Here is a 25,879-nt window from a genome sequence, read left to right as displayed (position 1 = left end):
AGCTCATGACGCTAGTTCTATTTATTACTGTTTTTTAAGAATTTGCTTGCCTGTTTATTCAGCTAATATTATTGATTACATTAGAATGTGCTGGGCACTATTCTAAATGTTGGGATTTATTCTATATCTGGGGATACAGCATTGAACAAAGTCTCTGCCTCCACAGAGGTTAGATTCTGGTATGAGGTTTGGTTAATTTTATCTTCTAGATGTTTAGTTTGTCTTTATATCAATTCTGTTGTTCGTTAATTTATTCATCAACTTAATTTGTAAATGATTATTCACTAATTTATTTACAATAAGTGCATTTATCATTTATTTACCAAATATTTATTTAGCATCTACTAAATAATAGTAGTTTTTAGGGCCGAGGACACAGTGGTGAATAAGTCAGACATGGTTCTTGCTCTTGTGGAGCTTTTGTTTTAGAACAAGCTAACAAGAGTAGGTCAGCTAGGTGTGCTGTACAGAGCATGAACGTAGGGACTCTGGGGAGGGTGACTCTCTGGTGACTTCAGGTTTGGTAGTCTGGGACTGCCTCTCTGAAGAGATGACATTTCGTCTGGAACCTGAGAGGTAAGAAGGGAACGATGGTGCAGTGATCCTGGACAGAACAGCAGGTATCAAGGCTGTGCGTGTGGCGTGGTTGAGGAAGGGCAAGGCGGCCGGGGTGGCTGGCTCTTTCTTAGTGGTAGAAAGAGGGCGGTAGGACAAGAGGACTGAGGGGTAGGCAGATCATGGAGAGTTAGGTGTTTGGAGTTTATTCCAAGTCTAGTGGGGGCCATTGGAGGACTTCTGAGCAGTAGTTGGAATGTTCACTCTTACTTCTGCGTGAATGGACTGGGGGCCAAGAGATGCAGCAGGAAAACCAGTCAGCAGGGCAGAACATTGCAGGAGGCCAGGTGAGAGATGCTATTGCCTGAGACAGAACGAAGAAGTGGAGATCGAGGAAGGGAGATGGGTGTGAAGGTGGAGTTGGCAGAACTTGCTGAAGGTGTTTCAGGTCTTACAGAGGTGTTTTTTGGTTTCTTGCTTTTGGTTTTTTTTTGGTAATTATATTTAAAATATTTGCAATACTCATTATTTTTTATAAATGGCTTTATTGAGGTATAGTTCATGTGCCATACGATTCACCCATTTAAAGTGGGTGTTTTTTTTTTAATTTCAGTGCTTTTTGGTATAGTCACAGAGTTGTGCAGTCATCACCACAGTTAATTTGAGAACACTTTCATCATTGCAGGTAGAAACCCTGTGCCCATTAGCATTCACTCTCCAGTTCCCACCAACTCTCCCAACTCTAGGCAACCACTAGTCAGTCTACTTTCTGACTCTGGGTTTGTCTGTTTGGATATTTCATATAATTGGAAACATATGCTTTGTGGTCCTTTGTGACTGGCTCCTTTCACTCGATATACTGTTCTCAGGATTCAACCATGTTGTAACATGTATCAGTACTTCAGTCCTTTTTATGTCTGGATAACAACACTAGATATTGAATACTGAATAATATTGTACGGCTATACCGCATTAGTTGGTAGACATTTGGATTGTTTCCAGTTGGGGGCCATTATGAGTAATGTTGCAAGATACTTTTTATACCTGTTTATTTTTAAGCTCAAAATATATTTTTAAATCTGTTCTCTTTCAGTGCACCCCATTTTTTGTTTTACTCAGATTTCTCTGAGTACACTAATTACATTTTTTAAATTCTCTTATTTCTTGTAGCTTCGGGGCCATTTGGTTTTTCATTTTGTTCCATTTATTTCTAGCTAAAGAGTTTCTTCAAATGTCTGATGATTCTTGTTTGCTTATTCATTCATGTTTAAGTGAAGGGAATAGTGAAGTAGTTGAACTGTGTCTCTCCATCAATTCCGACTACCTCTGCAGAAGCTCTCTCTTCAAGTGGGCTTGTATGATGTACTCTGACATTAAATTTCCACCTACTGTGTTCCTCACTCTGTATCCACTTCTCCAACAATGCTTAATCATATTGTATTATAATTATTTGTCTTCCTCACAACTAGAGATTTCAAGAGCAAATACTGTATTTAATTTCATTTTGTATATCCCAACTTCTCTTGCACAGTGCGTCACAAAAAATAATAAATACATGTTTGTTGAATTGAATTTTATATCACATTTTAAATTATCATGCATTAAAATGTGTTTTTGTTTTTTTTTTTTCTAGAGGCGTGGAGCTATCTCCTATGACAGCTCTGATCAGACTGCGTTGTACATTCGTATGCTAGGTAAGAATTATTTATTTTGCACCAATATCAGTTAATTTTGTTATCTGCTGTTAATTCAAGATCGAGATATCTTTCATTAGGTAGCTTTTCATCACTGTTTGCAGCAGAAATGACCTATTACTTTGAAGTTGAGTCTAGAAGCCAAAATTAATATGATGTGAATAAAGAGGGGCATCTTAGAGTTTGGGTAATTGAGAAATCTCTGGCTTAATAACTGGGACTCTGTGATTAGTATACAATCTTAAGTTGCATCCTGATTATTCTTCATAAAAAGAGTCTTAGATTTGTACAGTTGCTGAATACTAAACGGTAACACGAACAAAGACGAGACCGTGAATTACCTGATCGCATAGTCCTGTCACTGGATGTGTTTGTTCTCAGTTGGCAGGTGAGAAGGCCATTTGTCTTCTCCTAGTCTCAGTTCTTAAATCTTTAGTGTATTACTCAAGTCCAGAGGGTAAAATGAATTTGATGTGTGTATATATACATGTATAATTGATATATATATATATATATATACACACACACATACATATATGTGTGTAGTTTCTCTCTTTCCCTCTCTTTGCCAGATTTTTCTCTTCATCCACGCACTCCTTGATCCCTTGCACTTTAATTCATACTATTAAAAACATACTATAAAGATTCCAGTAGGCACCTTTACTCATCTTTTCTTACTGTCTTTTCTTCATGACTGCTCTCCTTGTACTCAGAATTCCTCGCTCAATTTCTATGATATTTAGTCATCCTTATTCTTCACCTGCTTCTGGGGTGGTGATTTGGTTTGGGGTTTTTTGTTTGTTTGTTTGTGCCTCTTTCATTAACTCCTTTTCATAGTCTCAGGCCTGTGTGTTCTCCAGTGTCCTGTTTCTGCTCTTCCCTTTTTCTCTCTTTAAGTTACCTTGTGTATCTTACCTGCCTAGTCCCATTCTCCTCTAGCACATATTCCCCCCCCAGGAATGTTGAGCCTTTTCTTCTTTACTGTCTCCATCTCTCTCTGTAGACATGTCAGGATTCTACTCTCCTTAAAACAGAGTTTTAGACTCCTGTCTTCTTCACTCTGTAGAGCATCTCCACATGGTTATGGGTGCCTCACCCATAACATATGTGTTAAAAGATTTGTGTTCCCCAGGTCTGCGATTTTGCATTCTTTCACCGTCTCAGAAAATGGAACTCCATTCTTCTGGTTGTCAGGTCAGGAACCTTGGCGTCATTCTTGACTCTTATTTCTTATTTCCTCTGCGTTTACTTCATCACCACATCCTCTTGGCTGATACCTTCAAAGTGTATCCAGGATTTCCCCACCACAATGCTGTTACCATCCCTAACTGAACCACAGTTACTCGGTTTTTTATCGGTAGCTGTCGTCACATAGTTGTACATTAGATCTCCAGAACTTCCCTGCGTAACTGAAACTTTTTACCCCCTTGACCAGCATCTCCCCATATCCCCCTCCCCGCAGGCCATAGCTGTTGCCTCGTTGAATGCACTCACTCCTTAAGTGTCTCCCTGCGTCTGCCTGTGCGTCTCTACTTGATTCTAGTCTATGCAGCCAGAGTGAACCTTTTCAGACCTAAGTCCATCTCACCCCTCTGTTCTGAATCTTCCGATAGTTTTCTGTCTTGGAGTAACAGCCAAAGCTATGACAATGGCCCGTTGAAGGTCCAGTGTGATGTGGCCCTACTGTTTCTCTGACCACACCTCCTACCAGTTCCCCTCATTCACCTCACTCCAGCCATGCGGGCCTTTTCGCTTGACCTTGAACGTGACAAGCATGCTCCCGTCTCAGGGTATTCATACTTGCTCTCCCTACGTCTGGACCCGTCTTCATCCAGGTGGCCGTGTGGCTCACTGCTTCGCTGCCTCCAGGCCTCTGCTCAGATGCCTCCCGTTCGCTGAGGTCTCTGACCACAGCCATGAATCACTCCTCCCCGACTCCTCCTCCCTGTTCTTCTTTCCTTGCTTTAGTTTTCTGCATGGTGCTTTTTACCATCTTCCACAGAATGAAATTATTTGTTTGTTTTATTATTTGTGTCACTCCATGAAATGGTGCACTTCATGAAGACAGGGACTTTATATATTCTGCTCACTGCTGTGTTACCTGACAGGTAGTGAGTGCTCAGTAAACATCCAATAGAGAGTGAAGGCATCGCCACATGAGAGAAGGGATTAATCGTTGTGGGATGGACTCATGGTGGATGACAGGCACCTTGAAACAAAGAATAAGCAGGAGAGCCTTCCAGGCAAGCGGAATTGCGAGGGCACAGGAATAGGGACTGGAGACTTAAAGGTTATAAACTCGGAGGCTGTGGAAGTGTATGGGAAAGGTGCTGCCTTTGGAGCCCGCAGAGCTAGGTTTAAACCCTGGCACACCTTTACACTAGCTTTGTGGCATATGCATGCTCTTAAACATCTAAAAATCTCAGTTTCTGCATCTGAAAATGGGGGGTTAAGATTCCTATCTCTCAGATTTGGTTAGAGAATTAAATGAAATAATGTCTGCAAGGCAGAAAAAGAGCACCTGGCAGAAGATTGCAGTGGTTATGTTGCTGTATGGAGAAGTAGATCCAAAAGTCATATGAATATAGGAAGAAACAATACTGAGCTTAGAAACAACAAAGTTTAAGACCCAACTAAAGACCTTGACTAGACCCACTGTCAATGAGAAAAAAGAAGACTGACCAGATTAAACATTTCAGGCAAAATCTTTAACATTTTAATTTTCTGTACATGTAAAAAATTATAAGCTGCTTGAGAATAGGTAATATTTTTTCTGTTTCTTTATATCCCTTATAGTATAGTGTTAGGCACAGAGTAGACACTTAATAAATATTTGCTTCTCATTGTGGCTTTTTAAAGTTTTGTGCTGAGGATTTTTTTTAACTCCATGTGAGTAATAAGATATGAGGTTGGATTATCATATACATGAATCATCTTTCAGAAGGTGACTCTAAAATAGAGATTATAATTATTAGAGGGGTAGGTTAAAAAAAAACCTCATCTAGCCTTATAACTCAGTGCCAGAAATTTGTAAACCCTTTCAAATAAATCAGCTCTTAACTACTTATTCCATTTATATCATTAGTAGCCTGAGTTATGGGTTTGATCCCACATAGACCTTTATTGCATGTGGGAGCTTCTTCCTGAATGGCAGCCTTCTAAACTTATGTTTTATTCCTGATTCTGTCCAGGAGATGTACGCGTAAGGAGTCGAGCAGGATTTGAATCAGAAAGGAGAGGTTCTCATCCATATATTGATTTTCGTATTTTTCACGGTAAGTGTTAGCAGATACAGTATTTCTCTCAGACTTCCAGTAAAAGATCTTCATAAAATTATGTAATTTTCCAAGGGAAAGCAAATACAAGGAAAAACACATTATGTTTAAAATGTTTTTAAAATACTGGGTCATGATAAATGACACTTTATTTCTAAATAATACTTGTAAATGTTTAGAGGCAAGTAGAATTGGAAAGTATCAAAATATGAAAGCTGGTATGGTTTTTCTTCTTTCTTATTTAAATGTGAAATTACTTTGGTACATTTTTTTCTTTTTAAAAACTATATGTTCAAAAAGTTGTTTTGGGCTTCCCTGGTGGCGCAGTGGTTGAGAGTCCGCCTGCCAATGCAGGGGACACGGGTTCGTGCCCCGGTCCGGGAAGATCCCACATGCTGCAGAGCGGCTGGGCCCGTGAGCCATGGCCACTGAGCCTGCGCGTCCGGAGCCTGTGCTCTGCAATGGGAGAGGCCACAACAGTGAGAGGCCCACATACTGCCAAAAAAAAAAAAAAAAAAAAAAAAAGTTGTTTTATTCTAAATGTTTTGTCTTCACGACTCTAGATAAAATGTTTTTGTGCAGGTGACATTATATAAAGGTATCTCATAGTTAACAAGGTATATATCCCTTGGATTTATTTAAAAACACACGTACCCCTGAAAGATGTTTGGTAGAATGCGTATTTCGAAAACAAATATTGTTTGGTTCCGGTGCATAATGGGAGAAAAAGGGAAAAAACAGGACTTCTAAAACCCTTAAATATTAACCATATTAAATCTGTTTTTGGAGGAGTTCCTCTTTTGGTCATGTTGGATGAATTATTTGGATTAACAATACAATTGAAAAAATTAGAAAAACTAGACACAGTAGAAAAGACGTGTATTTGAGTGTATCAGAGTGCTGTTGAGGCAAGGACGAGGCAGGCATTTCAGGCTACTTTTCCCCTTAGTGGCATCTGCTGATGCTGGGAAAAGTGGGTGAGAAGCTGAGCAGAGCTTTTGTTGGACACTTGAGGCCAGAAAAACAAAAACAGGTGTTTGTAGTTCACCAAGGTTGGGGAATTGTCCCGGTAAACGCTCTATGCTTCAGTCAGAGACCCAAAGTGCTTTATATTAGAAAAAAATCCCAGCTTTAAACTCTCTCAAATAATGATTAGATTAAGGTGGTCCGTGATTTTAGTGCCTCTAAGCCACCTGCTTAGAAGTAAGTGTTAATCTTCTTCGGAGGAAGGAGACTCTTTTGGATTTGGTTTGCCAGTATTTTATTGAGAATTTCTGCATTTATATGCATGAGAGAGAATGGTCTGTAGTTTTCTTTTTTTTTATAATGTCTGATTAGAGTGAGTTAGGAAGTGTTACCTGTGCTTCTAGCCTCTGAAAGAGATTTTAGAGGATTGGTATAATTTCTTCCTTAAAGAACTCACCAGTGAACCCCTCTAGGCCTGATGTTTTCTGTTTTGGAAGGTTGCTGATTATTGATTCAATTTCTTTAATAGAGATGGGCCTTTTCAGGTTGGCACCTTCTTCTTGTGTGAGTTCTGGCAGACATTTACTGTGGGATTAACCTGGTCAAGCTCCTGGAGGTAAATCTCACAAAATTCTGCTCCCCCCTCCCACCCCATGACTGGATTTCCCTGGAGTTTTTAACTCTCAGAGAAGCCTCCAGAAGTTCATCGATTATAGTTCAGGTTTCTCTGCCCCGGCACCGGTTCCCAAGGAGGTTTCCATTTGTGAGTCTCTGTGCCAGTAAGTTGTCTCTCTTTGCCTGTCTCTCCAGTCTTGGGGCAGTGAGTCGCCCTGTGTCCTCACGTCTTCAGTGGATCCTAGAACAGTTGTTGATTTTGCAGTCTGTTCAGCTTTTTATGTGTTGTTAGGACAGAATGGCAACTTCTAAGCTCCTTATATGCAGATCCAGAAACCAGGAGTCCTATTATGTTATTTCTGAATGAAATGATAAATAAGTATTTTGAATTTTTGTTTTAATTTCTATTATGGAAAATATCCGTAGATACAACGCACATAAACTAAAGCTCTTTGGGGCAGTGAATAATTTTAAGAGTGTGGAAGAGTTCTGGGGTCAACATGTTGGAGAAAGCTACACAAGAGTTACCCCTAAAAGCATGAGGTCCAGAGATTTTACAGGCAAATTATTCAGTGTCTTTAAGAGACTGATAATTAGTTTCACAGCACTTTAAATTCTTTCAGATTACACAAAAAGAAGTCATTCAGAGCTATTTTTATAGAGCAAATATAACTTTCAAGAGGCAAATGTAATACTCTAAGTGTAAATGTCTATAAAAAAATCTTTGGAAAAAATATTAGCAAAAAGAATACCAACAGCATAAAAGAATAATACTCCAGGATTAGTGGGTTTGTCTGGGGAAGGAAGCGAGAGTGATTCAATATGTCGTTCTTTTCTGTAACAACACATTAGACCTTAGTAACATGGGTTGCCTCCAGGAGGGAAACTGGGCGGCCTGAGGACGTGAGAGAGAAAGAAGCTGTTTGTTTTACACCCTTTTGAATTTTGATTCATGTGAACATATTACTCACTGAAAAGTTTAAATAAAATTGTTTTTAAATATTGTAATATACAAGGATTGGCTCTGAGTAAGGATATCAGTAAAATGGTAAAGTCTCAATACTGACCTAAAGAAAAGCACAGTTGCATTGGGAGTCTCTAGGTTACCCCTTGTCTTCTACTGCATTTTAGTGAAAGAGAGGATTTGAAAATTATAATTGTTATAAGATGCTGGAAGTCTTAAATAGGAGACATAATGGGACATTTCTGTGGGGGAGGGAAGTTGGAAATGACCAAATTGTTGGAGGTACTCTCTCATGGAAGTCAAATAGGATGTTTATCTCTAAATCATTATGAAACCAGGAGCAAATGGTGTAAAATCTTAAGGACAAAATGAGAAAAGTACAAGCAAAGGTATCAATGATGGCAGTAAAGGTAAACGGATAAAATATTCCTTCTAAGAGATAAAGGTGCTCAGATTGGGTGCAAAATGAAACCTAGTGGCAAGAAATGGTTGAAAGCAGTGTGCAGCAGTCTCGGGCTTGGGGATCTGCACTTGCATCCTAATGTGGAGCCTCTGTGGTCTGGTGTCTCAGGACAGCAGAGGCCACTCGGCTTCTAGGTATGCAGATTCTCTTCACGACCCCATCGTGACAGATGTTCTAAGACTCTAGGCTGTAGCTGGAAATTGTCACTGTGGAACTGACCCTGTAGTTATTATAAAACAAGAGTATCTCTCTAAGCCAAAATGATAACGTAATTTGGAGGGGTTTTTTAAATAGAGAAAAATGAGTCATTCTTTCCTACTCGTGTCGTAGGTTCTGTTTATCACACAGCTCAGAATTCTGAAAAGAAAAAATTTTCATCGAGCGTATTTTGTGAAATGTGATCTAATCAGGGGGGTGAGCGCATGCCCGAGCTGTGGCTGAAGCCTGCCGAGTGCCGCCTTCAGCCGTGTCCCGCGGACCTGGCCAGCGCCGCGGGGTGGGCGTAATCCCTCGAGGGCCTGAGCAGCAGGGCTTCAGTAATGTGCCCTCTCCTTTGTATACAATTAAAAATATGATTTTATTTTTCACAGTGACATAAATATTTGCATGCTGAAGTTAAAATAGTTTCTAGAATGTTCTGAATACAAAATTCTGGGTAGGTGTATTAAATTCATTGAAGCTAGAATTTTCTATGTGTACAGCTCCTCACCCCACGCCTTCTGTGCATCTCTTTGGTTTTACCTTAAACTCACTGTTAACTTTCCCTGTTGTAAAATTCTTGTCTCTCTCAGTTCTTTCATTGCTTACAGCCAGTCTGCATTCAGTCCCATGTATTTAGTAACCGAAAATAGCTGTCATTCTCCTCTCCTTTCTGTCCTCCTTATCTCCTGTCCTGCTTGATTCAGACCTCTGTTACCACAGTCTGGGGTTATTCTGGTGGTCTCTTAACCGTTGTCTGTCCTTTTAGGATTCTGTCTTGTAATCTGTCCTCCCAGGGCAGGGTCTTTTTAAAGAGAGAGAGAGTTTAAAACACAGGAGAAAATGCATATCAACAGGTTAGAAAAACATATTGTACCATTAGTACATTATAACTACTGCTTGTCTGTAATTTTGTGTTTCTTCCATGCGTTCTATTTGTGAGGTGCTGCTGATGTGTGTTTAGGTGCTGGAATAGTTTTAACTTGTTTCTGGATTGAGATTTTCTCCACGTTGAACATAATTGTCTTTATTAAATTTGCCTAGAAATTAGACATCTACACTGCAATACTGAGCGTTTTTTGAAAGGTTCTTTTATATATACGGTTTATTATAAACAGTGTTTGGGTTTACCATCCCAAGGTGCATTCTCCTCTAGCTGTTTATCCAGTTAGAGAACAATTACAGGCTCCAAAGTTAGCAAGTGAGACCTCAATAATAATTTTATTGTGTAAATATTGCGTTTTTTTCTGCCCTGAGTTTTTGTGGTTTGGATTATCTTTTGTCATAAATCCTTATTCTCGTTCTCGTGAGGCCTAGAATTGGATCTTCACGGTAGGATTTGCCATGGGCATTATCATGCAGCAAGTTCTGACTGTGAGTCTTTCTAAAAGGGTATAAAGAGGCAAAAGAAGAAAATTAGCTGAACACATGAGTACATTAAATACAGAAACAGTGTTCAACTTCACTACTAAACAAATTTCTATCAAATTTAGAAAGTTAAGCAAACGATCAGCTAAGGTGCTAGTGATAGAAGTTTGCGTTATTACAAACTTTTTAGAAGGCAGTTCGTCACGATGCATCACGAGTCGTAAACATTTTTTTTCTCTTTGATTTCAGCACGAGACATGTATGCAAAGGGAATAATCTTACACAAATGTCAGTGTATGTGTGAAGACATTCACATTGGCCTTACTTATAATAAGAACATGTATTAGGTTGTGGTGTTATTCACTGAAGTATTTGAGGGCAAAAGACCAGAATGTTTATAACCTACCCTCAGATGTTCAGAAAAAGAATCAAGTACACACCACACACACGTGTACACACACACACACACACACACACACACACACACAGTACAAATGGTAAAGCAGGTGGATAAAATGTTAACAATGGCAAATCTGAGTAAAGCGTAGTGATAAAGGGTATTCCCTGTACTGTTTAGTTTTGCAGCTTTTTGCATTTTTTATTTGTATTTCAAAATGATCTCTAAACAAAAAGTTTTTAAAGTATGGTAATTAAATTATGCATTTATTAAAAATCATGGGTTTATAGTCGGAGTGCAGATTTGTTAACTGGTATTAGACCAGGTCTGTGGTTGTTTATAAAGAAATGGGAGAATTCACTCTTTGGGAAGACGTTTTGAAACTAACCTGTATTCATGGTTACAGAGGGTGGGGGGATTTGGAAGATCATGAATCCTCGTTGCCAGGAAGTGTTTGCAGAAGACCTGGTGTAAGTCTGCAGCCAGGGTTAGCCTGGCAATTCGTCACAGATTCTGCTTTAATCAAGAAATTCTACTCTAATTTTTAAGTCGTCACACAGAAGCTTTCATTCTTAACTAGGTTTTGTTGTTTGGGGGTTTTTGTTTGTTCGTTTGTTTTTTGGTCTCTGCTGCTTTAAGTGGACTGTTCATGCTAACTACTTTGTGAATTTATCAGGTGTTATTATCTTGGTTCTATGGGGCAAGAAAACAAATTTTCCCAGATATCATCTCTCACTGAAGAGATTTTATGAAGCATTCTTTTTTTTTTTTTTTTGCGGTACACGGGCCTCTCCCTGTTGCGGCCTCTCCCGTTGCGGAGCACAGGCTTCGGACGCGCAGGCTCAGCGGCCATGGCTCACGGGCCCAGCCGCTCCCCGGCATGTGGGATCTTCCCGGACCGGGGCACGAACCCATGTCCCCTGCATCGGCAGGCGGACTCTCAACCACTGCGCCACCAGGGAAGCCCTATGAAGCATTCTTTTACCTTTGTTTGTGTTCTTATTACCTATGTTATGGTACAAAAGATAATATATATCATACATATTTACATAGTTTGAGTTTGAGAAAGGGATTTTTCATGTAAGGAAGTCATTGTTGACATTATTTTAGGATGATCAGAAACATTCCTCGGAACATTGTTTTTTCAAACTAATATTTTCTTCTCTGGGGAGTGTTCCATTTTGCAATTTAGATAGAAATGCATATCAGTGGGAATTATACGATGGGTTGTGTTTATTAAGAAATTTGGAAGATCTTAGCTCATTAAAGATACTGCTGAAATTTTCAGATGCTCATGTTAAGTCAGAAATTTTTATTCAGCCCAAAAGGAGATGTGAAATTGCTTATTGAATAGAAAGCAGTTTCTGGTTATACTACTTAAAAGGTGTCATGACAGTCCATGAGTATTCACAGTATGCTAATCACTAATTATTTGTTTAGATAACAAAAAACTAAGATTGGTGCTTCTTACTTAACCTCCTTGTCCCTTGTCTGTCCCCCAGAGCTGTACATGGAATCTTGTAATGGTGTTTAGGGCTATCGGATTACTAGCAGATAATGCAGCTAGCTCTTCTAAGCATGTGATCGTTTTATATAACTTTTTTTTTTTAAGGATTGGTCCACTTTCTCAATAGGCAGATGATTAGTTTCTGACAAATATTTAAACTTCAGTGTTAACGTTAATACTTCTTTGATACCTACTGAAAAACTTCAGCTTTCATCCCATTTTTAGAAGATCCCTAACCTTTCCAGACCTGCCCTATCTAGGAATTACTCCCACTGAGGTCCAGATTTCTGGTCCTCCAGCATTTAATAAACTGATTCTTGATGTCCCGCATTCAACTAATTTTAACCTATTTAGTTTCCTGACCTTATGTTGTGAAAATTCGAGGTTTGAGGCACCTGATAATGATGAGCAATATATACACTACCAAGTTGGGAGAAAGAGGTAATGGGGGATAGAGAAGAAAGCTGGGGAGAGAGAAGCTGATTGATTAGAGAGTGGCAGAGATGTTAGGCTGCTGGCTGGGTGGTGCGGACTGAAAAGTGCCCTAGAGCTGGGTCTCGCTGACGCGGCCCCGTGGCTCCCGACCGTCTCTCCTTAGCGTGACAGCTCCCCTTCCGCGGGCTTTCTCAAGTTCTGCTTTCACTCCGCTCTCTGTGGAGAGAGAACCAGGAACCTCCCTCCTGTGAGTTTCCTCCTTTCGAGTATGTTGGCTTCAGTAACCAGCTTTCCGTAGGGTGGATTACGAGCCCCAAATTTTCCTACAGATATTTTTCTATGTCCAATTGGCCGTACACCTGGTCTCTTGAAATATAATATTTTGACTTTTAAATTAGTTGGGCTTAATGAAATGGATTCCATATTGACTTTGTGTCAGAATTCATCTCTTGTTTGCTGTACATTTGATGCCCCTAAATTTAGTAAATTATTCTTTTAGTTACACATTCTTTTTAGCTTATATAGTAACAAATTCTAATATCTTTAAACATAAAAGCATTATTGTAATTCTGCTCCACATGTGCACTGATACCTTCCTTTGCAAGGTTCTGGCGTGGTTATTAAGTAGTAAGGGAAGCTGCCAGCTTGAAATTTTCATGGAATTCACCAAAGCTCATTGACGTCATCCAGACTGGAAGCCATGGTCTCTCTGCCAACGTTGGACAAGATGTAATACCAGGAGAATGTTTTTTCATGTCCACACAAACGCAGTTTTCCGTTTTCTTTTACTCCCGACACATGGTAATGTTCCATTCTATGTAAATGTGTTTTGCCCATTATCTTGAGCCTTTTTATTCATTTTAGCACTTTATTCCACCCCATACTAGGGAACCTTTCAGGATATTTACATTGTAGCCTAAAAGGCTTTTAGCCCTACTCATCTTTTTGTTCCTGGTTTCTGGCAGCCTCTGGCTCATTGTAGAGATTGAATATATTCCTGTTGCATCAAATTGACTAAAACTGCATATCTTCTACCAGTTGGACTTAATACGGTCCCATTTGTATTTCTCTAAGTATGATCTGTATTAGCTGTAAACTGAATTCAGGCTGGCTACTGCCCTTCTGTTGAATCAAATGTCTCATGTTGTCTTTATTATAATGACCCACTCTGAAAGCAGACAAAATTATTAAGTGCTGCCTTAGACCCTCAGGTGCGTTTGATTTTGTGTTGTTTCTTATCTTCCTAACAGGGCTGTGTTAGACTTGGATACTTGTTTCATACTTAGTGACATGATCAGAAAGAACATCTGTTTCTGCGTTTATCTTGAGCTTAAACGCTTATGTCATACTGACTTTATTGTCTTAGTTTATCTTAGTCTTTAATGTATAGTAAACTCCCACACAAACTCAGGTCCTCTTATATTCCGAAGCTTTTACTGCTTCTTCCCTTTAAGAATAGAAGTTGTTGCGTGGCGTTTCCCTCAGCCATGACTTTTTCTGTGTTACATTGTTTTTCTTATTATCTTTCATACTGTACTGCCTGGTCATCACTTTCCTATTTACAAGCGTATTTTTCTTTTTTTTTTAGCCATTATTTGTTTGATTTGCTAAGGTGGCTGTCCATGATTTGTAATTTAGTCTCTCATTCAGATGTGAGTGTGCCAGCCTCTACTTATAGTTCTGGTATTATAGACTAAGGTCATATCTGTCTGGAGTTTCTATTAAATTTTAGTTTGTTCCCAGTCATTCATTTATCTTGAAGTCATATCTGGTTGTTTCAGAAACACTTCTGTAATAGTTCATAGTCACAGGAAACAATCTCATGTCCTTTTCCCCTGTCTGTTCATCATGCGTGTTCCTGCCTCCTTCCTATAACAGTCCCCTTGCCAAGCAGTGCCTGTAGAGATGAGTACTGCTGTGCTGAATCGAATTAGGAAACAGAGCATTCTGCCCCCCTGTATGCATTTTTTTAAATGTATCTAGTTTTCCAGGAGATTGTGAAGTGCCTGCATTTGAAAAAACCACTGATTTTTGTTTCTTTTTTGTCTCAAATTGAAAGAATATCTCCTAGATACCTTCTCTAACTTCATAGCATAAATTAGGGAACCGATATGGCTTGGACCTTAACCTTAATAAAATTTAATGACAGTTCAATTCTGCCTGACCTTTGGAGAATTGGAGAAATTGGAGACTTAACTTTAAGCTTTATTTTGTATGTTATACAGTAAGGCTTGTGTGCTTTCTTTTCCTTCTTTTTTTCTCAGCTCACTAATAAGGGAATTAGGAATGTAACAAATAAGGAGCTGTGTTCAAGTCCTACGTTTGAGCGTAAGAGGGACCCAACATGTCACGTATCCCGTCTCTGTAGGAGAGTTGGGAGTGATACTGCTCAAGACGTGTTGATTTTCCAGCCCTTTTGTTTCCTTAACCTATTACCTATATTTCTTTTTTCTGTCCACTTTCTAATATGAAGGAGAAAAGAAATGCCTAATCCATAACAATAAGAGTAATCTTTTAAAAAGGGTTTTATATTGACTGTTTTATCAAATCCTGTCAAAGTGAATATTGAATACTGCAAACTAAAGTTATAAGAATTGCTTAAGGGAAAGAATATTAGTTTATTCTCATGTTAACATTGATGTAATTTTAGATTATGAGTAGCTCCTTTATTTCTTTGGTTTGTAGTGAAGCTTGGAATGTCTATATATTTATTTTAAAGTAATGACGTATGCATATTTTGAAATCTTTAAATGTGTGCATTTAATTCTACAGTATGTAAAAGTATACAGTGGTCTTCAGAAGGAAGTTATGCTGTCATGAAGAATAAATCTGGCTTTGTTAAAATAAATAGTATGAAGTCATGTGCTTAAAAATATTTAAACATGAAACCAATGTTATATGTCAATTATACATATTGTTTTAAAAGAATTGATATCTGTAATAACTGTAGCCATTAATGTTAGTGTTTATTCTTTGCCCAAAAAGACATATTGCTGTATTATCTCTTTTGATTTTTACAACAGTTCTGTAAGGCCTGTTTTACAGTGAGGAAACTGACAATCAGTTCAATAACTTAAATAGCTTTCCTAATATCACAAAACTAGTAAAAGGGGCAGGGCTGGGATTCAAAATCAGATATGTAACTCCAAAGCTGATGTCTTTATTTGCCCTGCTGTACTGCTTCTCCATATCAGAACAAGCTACTCTACTAAAGACCATTGCTCTGAACACCTAGCTGTTTTTTCTCCATTTATCCATGCATGCTAAATGTAAAAATTCTTCCAAGAAAACTTGAATTTAGATGTAGCTAAATGTGTTTATTCAGTATTAACAGTAGGCTTTCTGATATGGCTTCCGTTCTTTTTAAGGAAAATTAAAGAGGAGATTGGAACGAAGAATGTCTTAATATTTTTTATTCAGTTATCATTCAATATGACCTTGCCCTAGACTAGAGTTAACACCTTACAGCACTGAATTAAAAAAAAAAAATGTATGACAGTCTCCAAGGGTAATTCATGCTAATGCGTCTAAATGATTGTTACGGTTTTAAGGTAGCAGGTATAGTGACTGCAGGACTCCCTCTTGTGGACAGTTAAAGCAAGTAGTGGTCAAGTCTCAAGATCCACAGGCTTTTCTGTTAAAAAGCTCTTTTGTCTAATAATATCGGTGACATCTTTGCCATGCCGTTTGGATGACAGACAGAGAAGAGGGTCTGTAGGAGAGTTGAGAGTGATACTGCTCAAGACGTGTTGATTTTCCAGCCCTTTTGTTTCCTTAACCTATTACCTCTATTTCTTTTTTCTGTCCACTTTCTGATATGAAGGAGAAAAGCAAGAGAAAAACATGGCTTCTAAATTTGCTGCTATCCCACATTTCAGTACTGGCTCAGAGAAGCCAGGAGTGGATGACTGGAAGTAATTCCCATGTTCATTAAGTAACGATGCTCATTTAGTTTTGGTGGGTTAATTAGTTTGTTCGTGATCACAGAGTGAGGTAATGTGATATTTTAGACAAGAACCAGCAGCGCCAACAGTTCTTAATAGTAACTTGATTAAGTCACTGAGCCCTGTCGGCTTTCTAAGCTGGATTGGAATGTAGGTAACCATGTAAACTAGAACAAGCCCGAGACTTAAATAGTCCTAGCCTGGTGGAAGCTGGGCTTGAATAAAGACAACTTTAATCTGTTGTCTTTTATGCTGTGAAATAAATACTGGTGTGTCTCATGTCACAAAATGAGTTCTTGAGAATATTGGTTAATAGGGTCAGATTTTATGTAATATGGTCGGGGGTGAGCCTTTTAGCCATTTAACTGTCTGAATGAAAGTACTAGTTAAGTTCTCAGGATCACTCTTTCTTGTTCCCAGTTCCCCATGTATCCTCTTTTTATCTGTTCCTAAATGATACTACTTATTCAACTTGATACCTTCTCAATAGTGGCCTCTACTTGCTTGTTTCAGTATAGGAATTTTATTTTTAATCATTGTAGGGAATCAGTGTGTATCTGTGTGTGGAGGAAGGCTGGGGGTGGGGTGAAGCAAACCTGAAACTAAAATTTTCCATCTTAACATGATCTCATCATGCTTCATCCTTGATTCATAGTTACTGATTCCCTTTTCTTAGATCATATTTTGGAAGCTATTCTAGGAGAGTTCTGGAAACCTCTCCAATTTTCTTTTAGAAAACCTAGCCTCCAGTTTGATAGTGTGTTTTAGAAGCCATTGAAATGTGCTCCTATGTGCTTGTTCTACTTCTGAGGGTTTGTTGTAAGGGAATCAGGACGTGTGCGAAGACTCAGTTATAAGAATGTTTACTACAGAGTTGTTGGTAAGAAAAATGAAAGTTAGGAGCAGCCTAAGAGCAGAAAGATTTAGTAAATTATGATAGTTTCATACTGTGGGATAATATGTGGCTAGTAAAAGTGATGGCTCATGTAAGTGCCATTTACTGACTTGAAAAGGTGTTCGTGGATTCTTAAGTTAAAAAAATGCTGTGAACTGTCTGGGATAAAAGAGAACCTGTATGTTTATGCATATATAGGAAATAATTCATAGAAAAATACCTAGTGCACCAGGCTGTTGATAGGTGTTGTTTCTGGACTGCTAAGCCTTTCCATGCACCTTGTCCCCATTCTCAAACCCAGGTTGAGCGGACGAGAAGGCTTAGGGCAGCTACTCCCAGAAGGGACCAGGCAAAACACCTTTTAAAGGAAAGGGACAGTGTGGCTCAAAAATAACAGGGTGGGGGGCTTCCCTGGTGGCGCAGTGGTTGAGAGTCCACCTGCCGATGCAGGGGACACGGGTTCGTGCCCCGGTCCGGGAGGATCCCACATGCCGTGGAGCGGCTGGGCCCGTGGGCCATGGCTGCTGAGCCTGTGCGTCCGGAGCCTGTGCTCCGCAACGGGAGAGGCCACAACAGTGAAAGGCCCACGTACCACAAAAAAAATAAAAATAAAAATAACAGGGTAGGAAGCTCTAGGGGTTGGTTCCTCCATCAAAACAACCACTAAACTGGAAAACAAAAATGGCAGAATTAACTATTTCAGGACTCTGGACCCTGACTGGACACTTATAACAGCCAGGGGAGTGCTTGATGAGGGAGGGGCTGCTGTTCTTTGGCAGTTGAGCAGTGTGCACAAACCAGTGATCATCCCCCGCTCCTCAGCCGCTCGACCTGTGGGGAGAGTGGCCTGTGTTTCTTTAGTGACTTGCTGAAGCCAGGTGGGCAGTGGAGACCTAGTCCTCCAGAAATTTGGGGTTGCTTCTTGACGTCAGTCTGGCAGATCCTGAGGGTTAGGCACAGACGTTTGCCTTGGTTTCAGCCCTTTCAGCTGCAGAGGCTTTGCCCAGAAGCATCTACCAGAAGATTTAAAGAATCGGTACTTCTCTCCCCACCCCCCAGCCTTTGGAGCCAGACATATAAGGGAAATCTGTGTTGGGTCTTTGGCTGACTGCAGAGATACTGTAGCAGGAATTTCAGGGACCACACACAACAAGGAATAAACAAAGTCAGATAGATATGCAAAGACAAAAATAGTCTGCTCACAAAATAGTCACAAAACAGATGGCTTCTGCCCACAACAAGCAGAAATAAATAGCCCTGGAAGAGTGAGAGATTAGATTTCCAGTTGCCGCAGCATAATACTCACAATGTCCAGTTCTCAATTAAAAACTATAAAACATACAAAGAAAATGGAAAGTATGGTCCATACATATGAAAAAATGAACTTCACAAAAACCATCCTGAGGAAGCCCACACATTGGAATTGCTAATCAAAGATGTTAAATCAACTGTCTTAAATGCTCAATGAGCTAAAGCAAACCATGGGAAAAGAACTAAAGGAAATCAGGAAAACGTTGTATGAACAAAATCAGAATCTCAATAAATAGAAATTATAAAAAAGAACCCAACAAGTTCCAGAGCTGACAAGTATGATAACTGAAATGAGAAATTCACTAGAGGGATTCAGCAGCAGATTTGAGCAGGCAGAAGAAAGGACTGGCAAACTTGAAGATAAGAACATTGAAATAATCCAGACTGAGAAGCAGAAAGAAAAAAAGAATGAAGAAAAATGATGAGAGCCCAAGAAACCAGTGGAGGGATCATCACGTGTACCAACATATGACTCATAGGAGACCCAGCAGGAGAAAGAAGAGAGAAAGGGGCAGAAAAATGATTTGAATGGTGGAAAACTTCCCATATCTGAAGACATGGATATACACATCCAAGAAGCTTGGTGAACTCCAAGCAGGATAAACTCAAAGAGATCCACACAGAGATGCATTCTAGTCAAATAATTGAAACCCAAAGGCAAAGAAAGATAACTGGGGCAGCCATGGTAAAAGCACCTGAATATTGAATATGTTTAATGCTAGAGCTGAACTTAAAATGCAAATGGGGATTGGAGTGAGAGGGGGAAAAAAGCACTCTAACAACTAACAAACACTGGAAGAGGAAAAGGCAAAGAAGGTGGGATATAGAGTGATTTCCTGTATAGTGTTATTTCCTGTTTGTAATAATAAAACATTAAAGAATGATATCTAAAGCTGACAAGTAGTGGAAAACAAGTAGTGGAAATATAAGCATATTTAATAAAATGAAGGTATTTTTGCAAATTGTGAAGTTGTAGCAGTGCCCTTCAGTAGAGGATAGGTTAAATAGATTATGGTCCATCCATATGATGGAATACTTTGTAGCCTCAGAATGAGGAAGGTCTCTGTGTACTGATAGGGAAAGAGCTCTAAGATAAATTTAAAAACAAAGTACAGAACAGGTTATATGGTATGCTGCCATTTACGTAAAAGAAGTAGAAACACAGTATATAATGATGTTTCCATATATTTGATCCAAAAATTGAGAAAGGATACCCGCAAAACTTTTAAAAGGTGATCATTTTAGGGGAGAGTTTGGCATTTGGTTGGATCAGAAACTGGGTAGGGGTAAGGTTTTTCACTGTGTTCTTTTCTCCCTCCCTCCTCCTTTCCCTCCTTGATTTTCATTTTTGAAACGTGAGTGCAGTACATATTAAAAATTAGATTAATGAAAAAAAATCAGATACCACCCCTCCCCCCATTTTGGTCCTATACTAAGTCTCAGGCAAAGCTTTGAGGTAGTTTTAATTACCATCTCTGCAAAGTCTTATGGGATTTTCAGTTCTTTCTGGAATGTAATCTTCTTAGGTATAGGCTCCTCAGGCCCCCTAGGTGAAGAAAATTCTTTTCACTGGATGATTTGCCATTTCATTTGGACAGGTTCTCTGTCCTTTCTTAGATTGTATGTGAAATAATCAGTAATTGTTAAGGCTGGTTCTATCACTAAGTGAAGGTCTGTTTCTTATCCTGTTGTATAGGTTATTTGTGGGATTAGTCTTGCTGGAAGGCATTGGGTTCCTATGATGAGTGAGCTTTTCCCCTTCAGTTAATATCTAATATTCATGCTCAACTTAATGTGGTCAAAACAGAACTCTTGATAATGAGTCCCAACTTCAGGGCTCTGTGAAACAGGAAAAAAGACGAATTATGGTTAGTTTTTTTCAGTTAAGGAAAATAAGACATTGAGAAGTTGTGACTTGTGAGAAGTCACCTAGAAGATAGGAATAAGGCAGGGGGAGGTACAGCCATGATCTCGTGGGTAGAGCCCTGACTCCCAGACAGTGCCACCTGTCTTAACCATTGACAGTGTGAATCCTGCCATGTTGAGGTAGGGACTTAGCACAGTGGATTGAGCCCCTTCAAACGAGGCTTATTAATTTTTTGGACCTTATGTAATTATCCTCCCAAAGAGATTCTCAAGTTTACTTCAAGGGTGGATTAGTTTGGACATACAATTTGGGAGCAGTGATCCTACTGTCAGTGTCCACACACAGGATGCAAAGGAATTGCCAGTGGTAAAATTGTTACCTTTTGTGTGTGATTTAAGATAGTAAATTGAAGGGAATGCTTATGAAGTCATGCTTATGACCTTGAACTCTTTCAGGTTGCTTTTCCATAATGAATAGAATACGTGTCTTCTGCAACATTTTTTAGAAGCTTTCTAAATGCCTTGGCTCTAATGCGTTAATTGTATTGCATTTCTACTTTGGTTTCTAAGGTTATATTTGTAAAATGGGGATGATAATCTTTGCCATCTTCACAGGACTGTTGTGATTATTAAATGGGATGGCAGATGTGAACGTGCTTTTTGCAAAACAGTAAAGTGCCTTGTAAATGCAGAGATGGCAGTACTCATGTTAAGTAGTTCTCATCTGCTCCCCATGTGTTCGCGTCATTCCACTCTGGCCCTTCCAGGTCCAGCCTTTTCTAGGAATAAGACTAGAAGGGTCATATTAAATTCTTGTATTTCTGGGACTTCCCTGGTGGTGCAGTGGTTAAGACTCTGCACTCCCAATGCAGGGGGCCTGGGTTCGATCCCTGGTCAGGTAACTAGATCCCACATGCATGCCGCAACTAAGAGTTTGCATGCCACAACTAAGAGCCCACAACTAAGACCCAGCACAACCAAATAAATAAAATTAATATGTATTTAATTGAATACTTTTATTTCTGTACATTAGCTTTTTTCCCTCTGTGTTTCTTTCTGTACATACTTTCATCTAAATAAGGACAATTTTGAATAATGGTATACACAGAATTTTATCATAAACAGTCAATAAACCATATTGTAGAGATGTAATAAGAAACTTGTGCGTAATACTGTGGACACACAGGCTTTGTCAGTAGATCTGTGTTTTAAAATCTAGTTGTCAGGGACTTCCCTGGTGGTGCAGTGGTTAAGAATCCGCCTGCCAGTGCAGGAGACACGGGTTTGGTTCCCTGGTCGGGGAAGATCCCACATGCCACGGAGCAGCTAAGCCTGTGTGCCACAACTACTGAGCCTGCGCTCTACAGCCCTTGAGCCACAGCTACTGAGCCCAAGTGCCACAGCTACTGAAGCCTGCGTGCCTAGAGCCCGTGCTCCGCAGCAAGAGAAGCCACTGCAAAGAGAAGCCTGCGCACCGCAGCGAAGAGTAGCCCCTGCTCACTGCAACTAGAGAAAGCCCGCACGCAGCAATGAAGGGCCAACACAGCCAAAATAAATAAATAAATAAATTTATTTTTAAAAAAAATCTAGTTGTCACCCTATATTGGCTGTATGACCTTATATATAAGATCATACACCCTATATTGGCTGTATGATCTTATATATAATATATAAACCCTATATTGGCTGTATGATCTTATATATAATCTCTTGTAGATTCAGTGTGCTCATGTATAAAGTGGAAGATAATAATACTTGTTTTTTTAACATTGTTGAGGGCTAGATGAGATACCTCTTCTTCTTTTTTTTAATTCATTTTATTTATTTATTTTTGGCTGCGCTGGGTCTTCGCCGCTGCGTGCGGGCTTTCTCCAGCTGCAGCGAGCGGGAGCCACTGTTTGTTGTGGTGCACGGGCCTCTCATTGCAGTGGCCTCTCCCACTGTAGGGCACGGGCTCCAGGCACACGGGCTCAGTAGTTGCGGCTTGCGGGCTCCAGAGCACAGGCTCAGTAGTTGTGCCGCATGGGCTCAGTTGCTCCACGGCATGTGGCATCCTCCCAGACCAGGGCTCGAATCCATGTCCCCTGCATTGGCAGGCAGACTCCCAACCACTGCGCCACCAGGGAAGCCCTAGATAGCTTTTTTTAAAGCACATGGAACATTACTTTCACTGAACTTATTAAACTAACCTCATTTCCTCAAACATATTAATTCTAGTTCAAACGTAATTGCTTGATATTAATAACGTTACCATTTTGGTTCTAGTCCTTTTAATGTAAGTTACATTGATAAAGATAAAAATTTAACTCCACGGTTGTTCTAGATACTCTATTTTAGATCCACTGGGATGAAAAATGAGAAAAAACCCACATAACTGTGCGTTATCTTATTTCTGGCTTATGTCAGTGTATGGGAACCTCAAAACTCATCAGGTATTTCAAAAACAGTATGCATTTATTCATTTACTCAGTATGTTTTATACATACCTACATGGCACTATTATTAGGCTTTGGAATACAAAGATGAAAAAAAATAATCCGTGCCTGTATTGGAGGTCATCATTTGTTGAAGGAGACAGATAAATAAGCAGTTGTAATAACAGCCTCAAAAGTAGTGTGATAGGTGTCTGCACGGGTAGCCTTGAGAACCCAGAGGAGGTGCCTCCCATCTCTCCTAGATGGGGAATGTGTATATAGGTGTCCAGGTGTGCTTCCCAGGGAAGGTGTCATCTGAGTTGAGTCTGGAGAGAGCCAGAACCTGGAGCATGAAGCCTTTTCTTCCAGGCCAAGAAGATGGAGTTCGTTTTAAAATGATGAGGGATCAGTGAATATTTTTATTTAGAGCAACATAAACAGATTTGGAACTTAGGATAATTACCTAGATGCATACCTCCAAGCAGTGGCGTCAACATCAATTTTATTATCCTCTACACTGCCATCATTTATTTAATACCTATTATATAACTGACTCGTGTGTATATTATCTCATTTAATCCAGCACCCTTTGAACTAGATATTATTGCCATTTTATAGATGAGAAAACACTGGGTGATAGAGGTTAATAGAACAGTTAGTGACTGGACAGACAAGAGAGAATGTGTTTGATTACCTGTCATTCCACCAGTGGGATGTTAATGGAAGGTAAGATGAGAGATGATGGCCTGTTGATCCTTAGTCTTCCACTTTGATGTTTCGTATTATGAACATTTCACTTAACTTAGTTAGATTCTAGAATTTAAAGATAACATTCGTGCTCTACAAGACAGCTTGTAACCAATGTCTTTTATTTTGTCTGGTGCCCCAGAAACTTTGGTTCATTCTAACACTGCAGGGACACATGACTGTTAGACTCATGGAAAGAAAACGTATCCGTATCCAATGTGGAACCACATTTTTTTTTCTAGAGTTTTTCATCTTGCAGGATTTTTATCCCTATCCTTTAGAACTCTTACAGGGTATAAGCTACTTTATTCTCCATTCTCTCTCCTTTTCCTCTGAATAAACTTCTCTTAAGGAAAGATTTGAAATGATACCTCATTAGGATTTGAGATGTTTGAGTTGAATAATTAATTCTTAAAGTCTCATATATAACTTGGGACCTGGCTTCTCAATATGAAGGATAGTTTGAAACTAGATTTTGCCTTTCTGCTTCGTAGTGTTTGTATAGTGTATTGAAGCGATGGAGTGAAAGGTAATAATTCTTAGGAAGTTAAAAAAAACTGATTATTAATCTAACCACACTCCTCATTAGCCTTCTAAATGCTGATAAAATTGGCGATTTGCCCATTCATTCCCAGCTCTTTAATTGAAAGTACCAATAAAGTACCTCTTCTCTTCTAGAAATATGGCATGGAAGCTGATTAATTTTAAGAAATATTTGTATGTAACTAGAAGGGGTACAACAAAGATAGGGTATGCACAGTTTTGAGTCGCTCTACTCACCTTTTACTCCTTTTATTTCAGCTCAATCTGAAATCGAAGTTTCTGTGTCTGCAAGGAATATCAGAAGGTTACTAAGTTTCCAGCGGTATCTTAGATCGTCACGCTTTTTCCGTGGTACCAGCGTTTCGAATTCTCTAAACATTTTAGATGATGATTATAATGGACAAGCCAAGGTGTGTATAGCTTTTTCAAGAAAACATTAATTTTTAGATAAGTTTAGCGAAGCCTTGTTTTTCCCATATGGTACTGATTTATAGAGCCTTTTTTTGTATGTGAAATCAGTTGAACCCATTTTTCAGGTTTTCCCTTTAGAGCAGCTAGCTGTTCATCTTATAATTAGGTATTACAGAGCAAGGAACATTTCTGAAGTAACTAAAATAATGAAAATGTTTTCAATTTATTATAACAGCAAGTAGATCAATAGAAAGTTAAGCTATAAGATCACACTTAACGCTGGGAAGAATATTATGGATTGTCTGATCTAATTTCTGTATTCTGTAGCTAAGAACAGTATGGCCTTAAAAAAAAAAAAAAAAAAACAAACAGAACACTATGGCCTAAATAGTATAAAGGAACTTGGTTGAGCTCCCCCAGCTGGTTAGAAGTAAACCCAGCACAGGAAGACTCATGACTTTCAGTCAAATGATTTTTCATAATCTCTTGTTATCAGTGAGATATTTGGAAGATCTAGATTTTTTAAAAATTAAACCTGGTGATTGTGTGCATTGTTTTCTTTATATAGTTTAAAAGAAGTATGTTAAGGAAGGTGGAAGTTAGTTGAGGTTGTTTTTGACCAAATGAGGATTTTTTAATAATCTTATGTTTCTAATATTTGTAAAAGTATTCTTTGACTTAATACTTACAGGCCAGATGTTGTCAGTTTGTGTAGATAGGGTCGGGGTACCCACTCTACGGTTATACTAAAGTGAAAAACTTTGCCTCCCAGTTTGGTAAAACAAATCAGTGAAAAAGTACTGATGCTTTCCTTAAATTTTAAAATGTTCACAAGTTTTGCTTTTTAGAATGAGAATATTATGTGTATCATTGGCTGTTAGTATTATAATCTCAACCAGTAGTACCTTAATGTTGCTTATGTCTATTAGGTCATAAATGTATACGACAGTGAAGTTTTGGATACAAAATAAATTTTTTTTCTTGAAAATAAAGTCCACAAAATTTTCAGGTTACAAATATATGGTGTAAAAATATCTATTTGAGTTTTAGGGTTGTGGGATTTATTTACTTGGCTGAAATAACCATCAACCTAAAAATTAATGTTAAGTGCTATTGACTCTTTTATAAGGATATTTAAAGAATATAAATAAATACCCATAAATTGGGAGTGTATTTTCAGAAAACGAATAACAAATAATTTGAGTGTAGTACAGTGTAAGCGTCTGGTGCCTGGGTTCCAGAATCAGACCACCTGACGTCAGATCCCAGCTCTGTTACTTTCTTGCTGAGCGAGTTAGAACTTTTCGCCTC

The 25,879-nt window shown here is 38.9% G+C and overlaps 1 protein-coding gene across 1 annotated transcript in view; it reads left to right on the top strand.

The window, feature by feature from the left end:
- Positions 1–854: 854 nt before the first annotated feature.
- The window catches only part of PDE7A (phosphodiesterase 7A), a gene marked incomplete at its 5' end in the record, with an annotated part of 48,090 nt that continues 23,065 nt past the window's right edge, over positions 855–25,879 (top strand). The window contains 4 exons of the mRNA XM_082859002.1: positions 855–902; positions 2,189–2,249; positions 5,441–5,524; positions 24,416–24,567. Coding sequence (XP_082715128.1) covers positions 855–902; positions 2,189–2,249; positions 5,441–5,524; positions 24,416–24,567 — 345 coding nt within the window. The remainder of the gene's footprint in view (positions 903–2,188; positions 2,250–5,440; positions 5,525–24,415; positions 24,568–25,879) is intronic.

The sequence above is a fragment of the Leucopleurus acutus genome, assembly GCF_964270905.1.
Source record: "Leucopleurus acutus genome assembly, chromosome: 17".
In the NCBI taxonomy this organism is placed as follows: domain Eukaryota; kingdom Metazoa; phylum Chordata; class Mammalia; order Artiodactyla; family Delphinidae; genus Leucopleurus; species Leucopleurus acutus.
This window is presented reverse-complemented; position numbering and strand designations above follow the sequence as displayed.